The sequence below is a fragment of the Melitaea cinxia genome, chromosome 8, assembly GCF_905220565.1.
Source record: "Melitaea cinxia chromosome 8, ilMelCinx1.1, whole genome shotgun sequence".
Classification (NCBI taxonomy): domain Eukaryota; kingdom Metazoa; phylum Arthropoda; class Insecta; order Lepidoptera; family Nymphalidae; genus Melitaea; species Melitaea cinxia.
The window spans coordinates 7309679-7326085 of record NC_059401.1 but is presented as its reverse complement, the minus strand read 5'-3'; the positions used below and the strand labels follow the sequence as shown (position 1 = coordinate 7326085).

At 31.8% G+C, this 16407-nt stretch overlaps 1 protein-coding gene across 1 annotated transcript; it reads left to right on the top strand.

Annotated features, from left to right (window-relative positions):
- The first annotated feature begins 7505 nt into the window (after window positions 1–7505).
- On the top strand, window positions 7506–15919 carry LOC123655660 (juvenile hormone acid O-methyltransferase-like). The gene is made up of 4 exons (XM_045591419.1): window positions 7506–7944; window positions 13331–13502; window positions 14471–14579; window positions 15441–15919. The coding sequence occupies exons 1-4, from the start codon at window positions 7583–7585 to the stop codon at window positions 15617–15619; spliced, it is 822 nt and encodes a 273-aa protein (XP_045447375.1). The 5' UTR covers window positions 7506–7582; the 3' UTR covers window positions 15620–15919.
- The last annotated feature ends 488 nt before the right edge of the window (window positions 15920–16407 follow it).

The window sequence follows — 16407 nt, the reverse complement described above, 5'->3', positions numbered from 1 at the left end:
CTTTTCTCGATGAAGTAAATGCTTAGAGTTTGCTGTAATCCAGTTAAGGTAATGTTTAAAAAAAAATAAGTTAAGTACTCCAGCTTATATGAAAATTCAGCGCTAAAATACATTTGGAAAAATAAGCAAGAAACTTTATTCTTAGGTCTTTGATTGCATATTAAATAAATATATATTCTAACGTTTGTGGAAATTTTTAAGTGTAACTTACCCGTATACTAGTTTTGTAGTTGGTCAAATTAAAGTCAAGCAAAAACTGTCCAACAGACTTCACAACAAAGAACATCCTTTTTGTGACAAAAACTATATTTTAATGGAACAGCCTATCTCGTGCCTTGAAAGCTAGTAAATAATAATTCTGAAGTTGCAGAATACACTTTTTGTTATTGGTGTTAGGGTGTTATATATGTGCATATACCTACCCTGGCTGACCCATTGACATTGTCCTGTCTTGCCAACTATAAAATACATGTAGTTTAAATGGTAGTTATGATTTCTGAAATTTTTCAATTTCCTGCGTAATTTACTTCAATTTTTAATCCGCACGATCCTTCCACAAAGTATTAATAAAGTCCACTTCCATACAATATAAATAGTAATTTAAAAACAGAAAAGAAGTGGGCCGAATTGGTTCTACCGTTTTCGAGTTATGAGCTTAATAACACACTTAGCGATTCATTTTTTTTTTGAAATTTATTCTCCTTCGACATTTGTTGGCGACATATTTTCACGTCAATCTATTCGATTTTATTTTAGATACCTTCGTAAATTTCGTTAGCAATGTAAATTACTATACGTTTACAGCCGTTTTGTGCTGGATAAGAGAGCGAGATTGTCACTGTATAAACTTATCTACGTTTTTTGGTTTTAGTTACATACTTGATAGCGATCGTTACTTATTTTACAGAAGTAATTCGCTAAGCCCTAGTGAATCTGCGGGGTGAATATATTCTATATTTCTAATACATTCTATATTAACTTAAAATAGTGTTACGCTTACATACTAATTCAATTTAGTAAAAAAAAAATCACTCATATTCGAATGACGTTGTGACTACAGGTACTACGACTAAAGTTACTCAAAAAGTTTTAAGGTTCATATAAAAAATAATAGTTAACCCGACGAACTTCGTACTGTTATTTTTTGAAGTAAAACTTCTTTAAGCACGCTTGACTTGGGGAGTAAGCTGGTGAATGCGTGACGAGAGCGATACGAAAAGTGTGATCGGGTGAGATGAACGTAAGTTGCTGTATGTTTGTAAGTTGGCTAAACACATGAGTTCACGTTATTTTTGGCGTAAACTTGTGGAGGCCTATGTCCAGCAGTGGACTGTAGGGGCTGTAATGATGAACGTAAGTTGAGAGGGAGATATAAGTTAGTGAAGATAGAAAGAAAGAGTTACGTTTCGTATTACTGTTGGGGTAGCTAAAGAAGTTTTACTTCAGTCGTGAGTCGTGTGGTCAAAAACACACTCGTGTCTTTTCTTTTTTTGGTGAACATATCGATTTTGTTTTAATCTCTTATACAAGCCTTGTACTGATAATAACGAACGACATTGGCATTCACGATAAGTTTGTCTGAAACTTTACAGTGGCATGGGAGATTAGAGTTAGGACGATAATCGCTAAGTGAAGAAGGGTCTTTCCAGGAAGAGGCAAACGAAACGGTTATATTCAAGTTATGGAATAGATTATTCATAAAAATTATTAAAACTGGGATCAGATAAACCATAACAAGGATTTTTCATTTTTTGACTAAATCTACCGATAGCATCAGACTTTATATCATATTCGGCTTATTGACCAAAAGAAAATGGGAATAATGTTAGAGCTAAATAAGTGGAAATAAGGTTAATAGTATTTGACTTCATTGAATAGTCATTAGCAACAGACGAGCAAAAGTAATTGTTTAGTTGATTTAGATCGATATCGATAAAATTTACATTCGCATTGAATAATTTTCAAACACCAAGGTGATTTAAACAATTCCACACTTATGAGGTGTTGCCATCATCCACTAAAGATTTATGAACGTGCCTTCAAAATCTAAAAAAAAAAAAAAAGATCTACACGGGTTGTTGCTTACGACACTTTTCGTAAGTGTATAAATTTGCTTCAGTTAGATTCGACCTGTCTTTTGCTTTTACCAAGTAAACCTCTCTTATAAAGGTTTATTTCGTGGGTTATTTAATGGTGCTTACAGATTTATAATATATATATAATTATAGTAATAATTGTGTTTGCAGGCAAACGAAGAAAAACCGACTTCAATTATATCGACAAGTAATACAACGTAGGTAGACGAAAAAATAGTCAAGTAAATACGCATTATCAAAGATTACTCCAAAAGTTGTAATCAGATCTCGATGAAATTTAAATGTGGCCACATGATAAACATCGGCTTTAGCTCGGTTCTAGCTCAGTAAAAAGTTATGCGGTATAATACAACGTAGGTCGACGAAAAAATAGTCAAGTAAAAACGCATTATTAGATATAGCTCAAAAAATAATTGTTAGATCTCAGATAAATTTAAATGGGACCAAATGACACACACTACCTTTCGATTAAAAAAAACACTGTCGAAATCGGTCCACCCAGTCAAAAGTACTGAAGTAACGTAAATAAAAAATTTAAAAAAATTTGTGTTTGCTCGCAAACGAAAAAAAAACTGACTTCAATTACATCGACGAGTAATACAACGTAGATCGACGAAAAAATAGTCAAGTAACTACGCGTTATCAAAGATTACTCAAAAAGTAGTTATCAGATCTCAATAAAATTTATATGTGACCACATGACAAACATCAGGTTTCGATTAAATTAAAAATTATTAAAATCGGTACACTCAGTAAAAAGTTATTGCGGATTTTCAAGAGTTTACCTCGATTTCTCTAGGATCCCATCATCAGATCCTGGTTTTCTTATCATGGTACCAAACTAGAGATATCCCCTTTCTAACAAAAAAAAATTATCAAAATCGGTACATCCAGTAGAAAGTTATGCGGTATAATACAACGTAGGTCGACGAAAAAAGCGTCAAGTAAAAACGCATTATTAGATATAGCTCGAAAAGTAGTTGTTAGATCTCAAATAAATTTAAATGGGACCAGTTGACACACACCACCTTTCGATTTAAAAAAATTGTCGAAATCGGTCCACACGGTCAAAAGTTCTGATTAACATTTAAAAAAATACAGTCGAATTGAGAACCTCCTCCTTTTTTGGAAGTCGGTTAAAAATAAAAAATACAGTTGAATTGAGAACGTCCTCCATTTTTGGAAGTTGGTTAAAAATGGCTACAATATCTTTCGCACTTGTTAATAAAGTTGTAATAGCTCAGGTTGAAAATTGGCCGGTCGCGATCGACCGTAAAGACCACGGTTCAAATCCTCAAATTTCCAGATCGATTATTATTTTTCTTTTTTTTTCTAATTGCACTCATTATTTTTTATTTAAATAGCCAGTTCTTATTTTTTATTATTATATCGGTAAAATCAAAAAATATTTTTTATGTTTTATCTTTATTATATTTTAATTAATTTTTTATTTTCGATTTTTTATATTTGTTTATATTTTTTTATTATTGTTGGTAAAAAAAATATTATTCATATTTTATAAATATGTAATTCGTATTTATCTATGATTTCCAAAAAAACACGATTTACTAAAAAATACCGAGCTAAGCTCAGTTACCCAGGTACTTAGATATAACACGAAAAGTAGTTGTTAGATCTCAAATAAATTTAAATGGGACCAAATGACGCACACCACCTTTCGATTAAAAAAAATTGTTGAAATCGGTCCACCCAGTCAAAAGTTCTGAGGTAACCATACATAAAAAAATACAGTCGAATTGAAACCTTTCCTCCTTTTTTGGAAGTCGGTTAAAATATAAATAAAAACAAAAAAATCAAAAATAAAAAATAATTAAAAAATAATAATGATAAAATATGAATAATATTTTTCGATTTTACCGACCTAATAATAAAAAATAAAAACTGGCTATTTAAATAAAAAATAACGAATGCAATTAGAAAAAATAATAATCGATCTAGAAATTTGAGGATTTGAACGTAGTCTTTTCGGTTGATCGCGACCGGTCGATATCCTTCCTGAGCTATTACAATTTTATTGACAATTGCGAAATTTACCTTCATATTCTAACGAAATTGTAGCAATCTTTTCATCGCATAAAAACAGGGATAAAACTACATTTTCTAAAAATGTATCCTAGCTAGATCGATTATCTGCTCCAAAATACGGATACACACTAAATTTGACCCTACATACAAAATTTGATGAAAATCGTTGGAGCCGTTTCCGAGATTCCGATTCTATATATATACAAGAATTGCTCGTTTAATAGTATAAGATGAGAAAGTTTACACTACAAAGATGTCGACACCATCTTCCGAATGGTTAATATTCATTTACGATTAGTCAGTCGCCATCTTTACTATCTGTTTCGCAGTGTAGTTTGCCAATAAATACTGTTATCATTCAAATTTATGCTTGTAATATTTTTTAAGATCGTGTTGATTGTAACTTTATAATATTGTCTATTAATAAGAAATATTTTAATGAAAATTATACATACACAAATAAATTTCACTAAAAAAATGCAATGCAAAAAGTTCTCTTGAGCAGCGCGAATAATAACCTTATATGTCGAGCACCAAAAACAAACTACGGTGCAAAAAATATCTTGTTTGAAGGCGTAAAATTATATAATAAAGTTCCTAGTGATGTAAAGATCTCACAATCATTACAAAGATAAAAAACGTTTAAAATATTGTATAATAAACACTTGCTGAATAAAATAAAATTATTAGAAATATTAAATATAATATATTAAATAACAAATCAACTTAAGTGCCCTGAAATGCCATGCCACTTCTGGTCTGTGTTTGATCTATGTATATTCCACGCATTCGATCGCTGTGTAAACTGAGTGTTGGATTTCTACCCACTTTAGTTTTATTTTTTCTTTTGTGTTGGACTCGCACTAATACTATGTTATAAATTACAAATTGTTTACACAGTTAAATTTCTTATGTAATTGAATTTATTGTAATTCTTTATGAGAATAAAGTTTCTATAACCATATAAGATTATAGTGTTCTTACTGTAGTTATTTGTTTAAGTACCGCAAGAGCATAAAGATGGTGACACCATCTTCCGAATAGTTAATACTAATTTACTGATTGGTCAGTCGCCATTTTGTAATCTATTTGCGGAATCGTTATCTTATAAATATGATAATTTGTAAAGGGCCCTCCCTGTACACGGTCAAATTTGTTTTTCAAACTTCATGTTTTCATGAAACAAAAGCGCATACGATCAAACCAATAGATCAAATAAACTGAGGACTCCTAGAATATATATATATATATATATATATATATATATATAGCCCGAAAAGCCGCATAACTTTTTACTGGGTGTACCGATTTTGATGATTTTTAATTTAATCGAAAGCTGATGTTTATCATGTGGTCACATTTAAATTTCATCAAGATCTGATTACAACTTTTGGAGTAATCATTGATAATGCGTATTTACTCGACATTTTTTTTGTCTACCTACGTTGTATTACTTGTCAAAATAATTGAAGGTGATTATTCTTCGTTTGCCTGCAAACACAATTATTATGTTTCAGATACCCAAAGAACGAAAAAGTTGGGAAATATTGGCACGACAATTTTAGAAATACGTGGAACTTTGATAACTGCATTCTAGCTGTAGATGGAAAGCATATTACTTTAAATAAACCTGAACATTCCGGTTCCTTTTATTATAATTATAAACGAACACACATCCATTGCAGTTGTGTTCTCTATGGTTTCAAGGCGATAACTGAGATATTATTTGACAAACACAGTTGCACACTATCAAACAGGTTTGTCAAACACACCGTCAATTAAAATTGCCACTAAACACGTCAAACCTACTTGTTAGAAAACAAAAAATATATATTATTAATTATATTTTCTTTTAATCGAAAGGTAGTGTGCGCCAATTGGTCGCATTTAAATTTATTTGAGATCTAACAACTACTTTTCGAGCTATATCTAATAATGCGTTTTTACTTGATGCTTTTTTCGTCAACCTACGTTGTATTATACCGCATAACTTTCTACTGGATGTACCGATTTTGATAATTCTTTTTTTTGTTGGAAAGGAGATATCCCTAGTTTGCTAAACCAGGAACCAGGATCTGATGATGAAAACAATAAATATATATAAATAAAAACAACTTTACCTTAAAACACTACACCGTTGACGTCTATAATCTATGTCGTCATATTTTAATTGACCAACGATGCCGCGCTTAGCAAAGCTTAATTTTGCTCTCTTTTTACCACTTTTTATTAATATTTTATGTGATCAAATACAATCGAAATAATAAAATAATGATGTTAATATTAGGACTGTGAGTATTAAGATAAGTAAAAAGATAAAAATTATGTGGTGTCATGGGACACCAGGTAGGAACGAAGTTCCTTCGGATAGTATAGAAGCAACACAATTTGAAAAAAAAATGTTGAATTTTATATATATTTTCTAGTTCTTGATTTTTTTTTATTTTGTTGGTGGTTTTTAATTAAGTAGGTACATAAAAGTAATTAAGAAAATTTAGTATTTTAGAAAATAACAAATACCGTAAAATAAAATAAATCAAACAACATAATAATAATAATATTATATTATATTTTTCGCGGTTATGGAAGAGCCCAGCTCCGACTACTGGTCGGGGCGCTTACGGGACATGCCTTGCTTAACAAGCACTTACACTAGGTAACAAGCACTACATCTAGGTGTTACAGACAGCCCCCTGTGCAGAGCGTGCCTGGAGGCAGAGGAAACGGCCTCACATATCCTGCTGGAATGCGGTGGTGTGGCGAACTACAGGGCACTACACCTTGGGACACCGAGGTTGCTCCAGGAAGTCGTCGGCAACGTGAAGGGTCTGCTAGGCTTCCTCAAGGAGCTTGGCTGGCACGAATAGTGCCCACCAGCCGATCACGCAAAAAAGGCGCACCATGACGTCGAGTTGCGGAAAATAGCCCGTGTACAACAACAACAACAACATAATAATAATATTTTAGTTTTATAAACGTCATATTATACAGTCGTGTGACTGATATTACGTCACTTCCGTTATATATTTTTCTTACGGTTTTAGTATCACATTTTTTTCAGTTCGGTCGCCCAGCCAAAGGTCAAGCCTTGCCGTAAGGACCTTCATTCCAAAAGTAAATTGCATAATCATTATTCGGAAGCAATTGATTTACGTTGTTCGCATATTTACAACGTCTGTTATTACTTAAGTTAATGTTAATTAATGTTTAGTTTATCGTATGTATATCCTTTTCAGATTTTGAGATAAAGCCCTTAACCAATACCTACTACCTAGCTTTTATCGACTATTTTTGCCACTGTGGTTGACTATGACGTGTGTCGGTATATATAAATACTTACGTAACCCGCTTACGACTAGTATGCCCTTCGAAACCGAATCGTACGCATGGCGTAACGGACACACACCCATATCAAACAAATATCTCTAAAATATACGAAAATGAACAACGCTGAATTATATCAAAGAAGTAATATTTTACAAAAAAGGGATGCTTTGGAATGTTTAGAAGAATATGGAAAGAGAATAAAATGGAAAAACGGCAGAATTAAGATATTAGATATAGGTTGCGGAGATGGAAGCGTAACGGTGGATATACTAAAAAAATTTATCCCTAATAATTGCGAAAAGCTGATAGGTTGTGATATTAGCGAAAACATGATACAGTTTGCTAATGAGCACCACGCGAGTGATCACACTAGTTTCATGGTGCTGGACATCGAGGAAGACATGCCGAGCGAGCTTCGAGAAAGTTTTGATAACGTATTTTCATTCTACACCTTGCAATGGGTCAAACATCAAGAGTGAGTGATTTCGAAATTTATTACTTAGTTTTATTCTTGTTTTTATATAAATATAATTGAACAATTGCAAATATTTTTAACAGCCTTCAAAAGAAGGAAGTTTTCAATTCGATTGTATTTTTAGCGACCCGCCCTGGCTTCACGCGGGTGCAATGCTGATATAATACTAAATTGCCTAAACTCTAAATTCAAACCAAGATCTCAATAGAAGAAATACAATTAATAAATTATGGTTTTACGAGTAATCTTATCCTATCCAACTTAATGTACACAAAAAGTGCTCTTTTAAAATTAACCTTCATATCGACTAAAGTACAAACATACAATTTCGAAAAAAATTGTCGCGCTGAAAAGCACGTTTTGTCATAAAAAAGAATTCACTTTAGTAATTTAAATACTACTATATGTACGGATTACGTTGTAGCGCTGAAAAGCGTATTTTATTAAGTAACTAGCGACCCGCGCGGCTTCGCACGGGTGCAATGCTTTTAATATGTACGATTTTATTTTTGTGTTACCCACACATTAGGAATTCTAAACGTTTTGAATATCATATCAAAAATTGACCGTTCCAGCGAGGATCGAACCTACGTCTCCGACTGACCGTGTCGGCGCTCTAGCCAATTAAGCTATGGAACGATGTACCCGCTAGATCGAAATTTTTGATATGATGATTTTATTTTCGGTTTAAGCGAACCGTGGTGCCGTCTATAGTGACTTCTTTACAAAAACCCGTAACTATGCAATGCTTTTACTAAATATACTACAGAATGTCTTTATTTATAGTGTGAAGCTAGCTTATATAGCATAGTTATTAATATACTAACAACAACATTCAAATATGCGTCGTTAGATTACACGTTGTTACAGAATGTGTTGAGGAAATAAAGGTTCACTTCTCGTTCCCCGTAGACTTCTTAATAATATTTGTGCCAAATTTGAAGTAAATACATGCAATACTTTTTGAGTTTATCCCGGACATACATACAGACAAACAGACAAACAGACAAAAATTCTAAAAACTATATTTTTGGCATCGGTATCGATTGTAGATCACACCACAAATATTCTTTAAAAAAAATATTCAATGTACAGTTTTGACTTTCCTACCATTTTATTATATGTATAGATTAAGCGTATATATCATTAAGTAATAATTTTTTGCATCATCTAAAAAAGTTTACTAAGCCGCGATAAATTCGAAAAAGTTATAACAGTTGTTATTTTCTTCACTAGAGAGCTCCGATAGACGTGTGCGATCGCTGCTAATCTATACAAATAAATATTAAGAGTCTGATTGTAATATTAAAGTACTTAATTTTTTTATTATTAAATAACGCTTTTTACTAAATGCATATGGATGTATACACGTACACAAATATTCATTTAAATTTTATGCTGTAAACAGCCATTTTGATTTATATTAAATCCACAATGTATTTAAGGTACCTAATTGGATAAGGATTAATGCAGTTTTTCTTAAAATTGCTTCGTTAATAAGCCATTATTTATCGTAAAAAGTAATAGATAAAAAATAGTTATGGTGGGTTATCGCTAAGAGATAGACATTTACCATCGCGGACTTTTTTGTAGACCTTTTTAAGATGTACAATACTGTAAATGTAATACATTTTTTGATGTACATCGTAGGGTTCAGCCAGCGTTTGCAATGCAAGCGCAAAATATGTGTTTACTTACATCACATTAGAAACCTTTAAAATTATCAGTGTTTCTCAGTATTATACATGTATTTATACATATAAAACCTTCCTCTTGAATCTTGAAGTTTTAAAGATCTAAGCATACATAGGGATAGACAGCGAGATGCGACTTTTTTATATTATGTATATGTTTCTCATAACTTTTTAGTGCGTGTACCGATTTTGATAATTATTTTTGTATCCGAAAGCTATTAACTTGTAGTATCCCATAATTATAATCTATTTATTTCCTATAACTAGTTTATGATGTAGCATGATGTATGCAATATATTTAGCATTTTTTAGCCTTACGACCGCTTCCTGACTTAACTGACTTCCAAAAAAAAAGGTTCCTCAATTCCATTGTATTTTTTATGTATTTTACCTCAGAACATTTAACTGGGTGGATCGATTTTGATATTTTTTATTTAATCGAAAGGTAATGCGTTTCAAGTGATCCCATTTAAATTTAATTGTGATCTTAATCTGATACTTTTCAAGCTTTTACTTGTGTGTGTGTGTGTGTGTGTGTGTGTGTTAAGTTTTTACTTTGTCTATTTTCTCGTGTACCTACGTATACACAATATGAGCGTGTAGTGGTTACTTATTTTAGGATTTTTTTTTCAACCATATTAAATCGTGCTTATGTAAAGAAATGTAAAAGCATGTAATGTAAAGCAAAAAATACGCTTTATTTTGACTAGTAAAAAAAAAGAAATAAAAAACTATTATTGGATCACACAAAAGAGACAACAACAAATAGTTTAAATCGATTTTAGAAAGTAACATACACTAATGCTTTTACTATTTTTAAATTATCGTGTGCCTCAGGAATGCGCCAAATTAGTTCGGTTCGGCATAAGTCAGATTACGATAGTAAAAATGGTACCTGACACCGGTTTTCAAACAAAACCATAGGTCGAGTGCGTCACTGATGTCAGTTGGCTACGAATAATCCCTATTAAATTTAAACAACGAATAAATAGAAAAACCAGCCAATGCTAGTCGGACTCGTGCAACGAGAGTTCCGTACAAACAAAATTATTAAAAATATTTTCATTAATTGATGTAACAAAAAATTTATGCTTTTCGTAATTTTTCCTTTATCTAACACTAAATTTATTAAGGTTATTTTGAGTATATATAGGCAGAAGTACAGACGTTATCCACAGCAAACAAATAACAATTTCATTAGAAATCTACATCAGACAAATAACAATTTCTTAATAAATAAGCTAAATTAAGGAGGTTTATTAATTTAGAAGACTCCATGTGCGTTAACTCGTGCAGTGCTTGCTATAAGACTTTGCCTCGTACCAATTTTCAGATGGTAGGTAATGCGCCAACTGCTGTCAAATGACTTTTTAACCGACTTCCAAAAAAGGAGGAGGTTCTCAATTCGACTGTATTTTTTTTTTTTATGTATGTTACATCAGAACTTTTGACTGGGTGGAGCGATTTCGACAAATTTTATTTTAATCGAAAGGTGGTGGTGTGCCAATTGGTCCCATTTAAATTTATTTGAGATCTAACAACTACTTTTCGAGCTATATCTAATAATGCGTTTTTACTTGATGCTTTTTTCGTCGACCTACGTTGTATTATACCGCATAACTTTCTACTGGATGTACCGATTTTGATAATTCTTTTTTTGTTGGAAAGGAGATATCCCTAGTTTGCTATCATGATAAGGAAACCAGGATCTGATGATGGGATCCCAGAGAAATTGATGGAAATTCTTGAAAGCCCGCAATAACTTTTTACTGGGGGTACTGATTTTGATAAATTTTTTTTTGTTGAAAAGAAGATATCCTTAATTTAGTACCATGATAAGGAAACCAGGATTTGATAATGGGATCCCAGAGAAATCGAAGGAACTTCTTGAAAATCCGCAATAACTTTTTACTGGGTGTACCGATTTTAATAATTTTTAATTTAATCGAAAGCTGATGTTTGTCATGTGGTCACATATAAATTTCATTGAGATCTGATAACTACTTTTTGAGTAATCCTTGATAACGCGCAGTTACTTGAGTATTTTTTCGTCGATCTACGTTGTATTACTCGTCGATGTAATTGAAGTCGGTTTTTTTTCGTTTGCGAGCAAACACAATTATTCAAGTACCTTTGAAATACAACCCAACAAACATTTTTGTCATATAATCAAACAATTATATGACTTTGAGTCTTATTAAAGTTATATTACAGTATTTTTTTTAACTATACGTCATGTAATGGTGCATTATGTGTCCAAATAGACATATAGATTTTTTGTCGTATAACATTGTCGTATAGACGTTATTTCGACATTTCTTTACAATCGTCATATAATAGCGTCTATGAAGACATCTATAAAACTTACATATACAACTTTTCGTCGTGTAAACGTTTTCGTAGTGTAAACGTCATAATACTATTAATTTTGTCATATAATTACCTTTTAAACGTCTGCTAAACGAATAGTAATTGTTTACACGTAGTACTTGTAACCATTATATATAAGTCGAATAAGTGTACTAGTGTAACTTGTATACATCCTAAAGTATTACAAAAATGATAATGACCACGGCCATTTCAAATGTGCGCATATCATTTCGATGAAGTCCATCTTCGATAAAAACTTATCAACATCCACATAAATATGGATCATAATTTTGGGGTTTACCTAAAAAAAAAAGTATTATTCAGACTTAACTAAGTTATATGTCTCGTAAATTCTTCTGTTCTGAAAATATAAATTATTTGAAATAAGTTAGCTAGGCGTTTTATTATTTTATTATTGATCCCTAAATCAACTGTCATGGCGTACACATTTACAATATGTACGCAGTATATACGTCGGGAAGTTATATAGTTGTCATATAACGCAGTCACTTAATAAATTATTAATAAAAATATACGAAAACATTAAAATTTTAAAAGCGCATGAAAAATTTGTTACAAAGTTACCTCACATTAATCAGTAAATTTGATTGCACAATGGTTTGTAACTGATGAAATGGTTTTATCACCTCAACAAAGTAAAAAATACAATATTTTAACTCAGCTGTCAAAAAAACTGCCAAATTCAATTAGTGTGTATTATGTTTATAATCTGTTACAATTTTTCATTCGTTCAATATAAAAGTATCATCTTTAAATGACAATAATACAACGAATACGTTAGATGAACGTCATATTGTGTGCTATTACTCGACACGAAGTCGAATACACGCCGCGACAGCTATCATTACATGACATGTAGTCAAATCGCCAACGTGTATATGACTCCTATGCGACTATATAGGTATTTATAAGACTGTTACACGAAACTCTTAGCGCCTTAAGTTGAATAAAATGGGCCCTAATGCCGTCGAGTAAACGTTCTAATGTCGTTTATACGATTATACTAAATAACATCAAGTTGTCACCAAAACGTCTACTCAACGTCGTAAATGTTTGTTGGGAAGGCAAGACTATTAGCCTGATATTTCTGACATTTACTGGGTCATTTTTTTTTTGCTATCGGACGAATCACTGCAATTTTGAATGTAGATGTCGCTATGGAACAGTACGTGGTTAGTTTGGTAATTTCGGTTTTGATTTCGGCTGAAAACCCTATGTCAGTCAGACTCTAACAAAAGGTATTTGCCCAGCAGTAAAATATTTATTTGAGTTAGTTAAGTTTTTTTTTTTTAATATTTCAGGGTAGCATTCACAAACATATATAATCTACTAAAAAAAGGAGGTGAGTGCCTTTTAGCATTCCTGGGTCACATGCCGGTGTTTGACGTTTACCGCGTCCTTTCGCGGTCAACGAAATGGAAGTCTTGGCTGAAAGATGCTGAACGCTTTATTTCACCCTATCATGACAATCAGGTAAAAATCACTTATTACTTTTTGCATTTCGGGCATACGTAAATAGCTAAATAAGTGGAAACTGTTTGTATATTATATACTCGTATATAAAACTGTGCTGTGTGGTTATGGCATTAAAGTATATAGCCACGGGCCACCTCCTTTCTTCCCATGGGTGTCGTAAGAGGCGACTAAAGGATAACAGAGTTCCACTACCACCTTGGAACTTAAAAAGACGACCGATGGCGGGATAGTTATCCAACTTTTAATTTAATCGAAAGCCGATGTTTATTATGTGGTCACTTTTAAATTTCATCGAGATCTGATTACAACTTTTGGAGTAATATTTGATAATGCGTATTTATTTGACAATTTTTTTGTCTACCTACGTTGTATTACTTGTCGATATAATTGAAGTCGGTTTTTCTTCGTTAACCTGCAAACACAATGATTAGAAAATGTCGTTTTATGTTTATAGTTATAATAGCTCAGGTGGTAAATCGGCCGGTTGCGATCGACCGAAAAGACCACGGTTCAAATCCTCATATTTCCAGATCGATTATTATTTTTTCTTTTTTTTCTAATTGCACTCAGAATGATTGTTTATTGAAATAGCCAGTTCATATTTTTTATTATGTCGGTAAAATTGATAAATATTATTCATATTTTATCAATATGTAATTCGTATTTAAATATGATTTTCAAAAAAAAATTACTAAAAATACCGAGCTAAGCTCGGTCAGTCAGGTGCTATAAATAATCATCTATAAATAGACACAAGTGCAAAAAACGTAATGCAGATTATCTAAATTATTATTTATTATTAATTATTTAAATACTTAAGATACTTAATTGATACCAACCGGCACGGATTTTCTTTTAAATTTGGAAAGTGGTTTCAACTTCATCTATTTTAAAGAGTAGGTATGTAACAAAGCGAAATCAAGTTTATAACATAAATTAATAAAATGTTGCATAATATTTCTCAGAATCCTGAAAAGATAGTTAAGCAAATGATGACGTCGATCGGGTTCACTTCGGTAGAAGTCGAATGTTTGGAGAAGACATTTATTTTTCCCGATCTGGATGCACTTAAAGGTAGGCTTAGTACACGATATAAAGGTTTACTTATGCTGGAATGAAATAGAGAAGTTTAGTTATTATGATTTGATCGATCCGTATCGTCAGTACGTATCGTACGTATCCGTCAGGACGTGTCCGGATCTGGCTGTATTAAAAACGATACCGGATTGCATGCCTAGTTTCGCCATAACTTGAGAACAAATCGATTTTAATCGACCCTTCTTTTTTATCTTCTGGTTTGTTATATCAGGACAAGTTTTGTATAAAAAAAAATCGATATATTCACAAAAAAAATTGTTGCTACAAAGTTCGCTTGGAATAAAAGAATGAAATAGTTTTCTACAATATCTAGGTACAATATCTAGCTTTGTGTCTTTTAGCTTTATCACTTATTATTTTATTTTTTCATTTGCAATAAAACAGTTTACAACTGAGGTAGGGCACAGCAGGAATTTCCTGCTCAAAATATGGAGCAGCCCGACTGGGGTAGTACCTCGACCTTACAGAAGATCACAGCAAAATATTACTGTTTTCAAGCAGTATTGTGTTCCTGTTGGTGAGTAAGGTGACCAGAGCTCCTGGGGGGATTGGGGATTGGGTCGGCAACGCGCTTGCGATGCTTCTGGTGTTGCAGGTGTCTATAAGCTACGGTAATCGCTTACCATCAGGTGAGCCGTACGCTTGTTTACGACCTAGTGAGATAAAAAAAAAAAAAAAAAAAGTTTACTACTCCTCAACTTAAATGCAAATCGCTCCGTACTGCGACTTTCTTTTATTACTGGCATTGCTAATTTTTAAATTCTCGTACGTCTATGTGTACTAAATACTAATTAACTAAAACCATGCACAATATTAAACGATTTTTTTTACTTTCAGGACTCGTGACATCAGTTAATCCTTTTGAAATACCAAAAGATTTAGAGGAAGATTTTTTGCTAGATTACTTTAACGTTCTTCGAGACATGCATGTTATAGATCATGAAAGCAGTAATGTTGATGGACCGATCAAAGCGACATTTAACTACCGCCTTATTGTAGCCAAGGGAAGAAAATAGTCGATTTGTTGCGTTCCTGGTAGAACAAAATTTAAGACGTATAAATCTTAACTTTTATGTAATATTGTTATATGTTAGGTATGGTAAAAATAAGGTTCAACTTTTAAAGCAAGCTAGTAGGTATAAGTCACTCATAAATAATTTTGTCGCTTTATTTAAAAATAACGCATTTTTTATGTAAACTTCAAAATTTATGTATCTTATGAAACAAAAAAAAAAATTATTTTATAAGGGAGATTACATTTTTAGGTATATAATTTTAAAAATAAGTTAATCGCATTAATACAACATTAGAATAATCTTTAACGTACATTATTGTAACTCGTTCTTCATTGTTTTTATCATTCTTTTGCTTTATTATTCAAAAACTTTACAAACTGAAATATTAACGCATTTCCTTATATTTAATAAATATTTTTAGAATATAACCTGTCTTAATATTTCAAGAATATAATTTTTTTGCCCTTAGTTTTTGATACTATTCATTAAATGCCGATCTACGTGTGATATTACCGAAAAAATTCCAGTAAGATATCAACATTAACATCTTGTTTTAAAATTTATCTTCAATTTTGTTTTCTATAGTTAATTTCTTTTTTTTTATAAATTAGTAAGCACCCAAAATCAGAGATAGATCGATATTTGAAACGGATCAAAATAAAGAAAAATTAAAACTAATAAGTAACCACATAAAATCTGTATCTACGAGTATATATAAAAGTAGGTACGTATCCTGAATGGGTATCTGACTGATTCGTCAGATAATAAAAAGATGACGCAAATATATA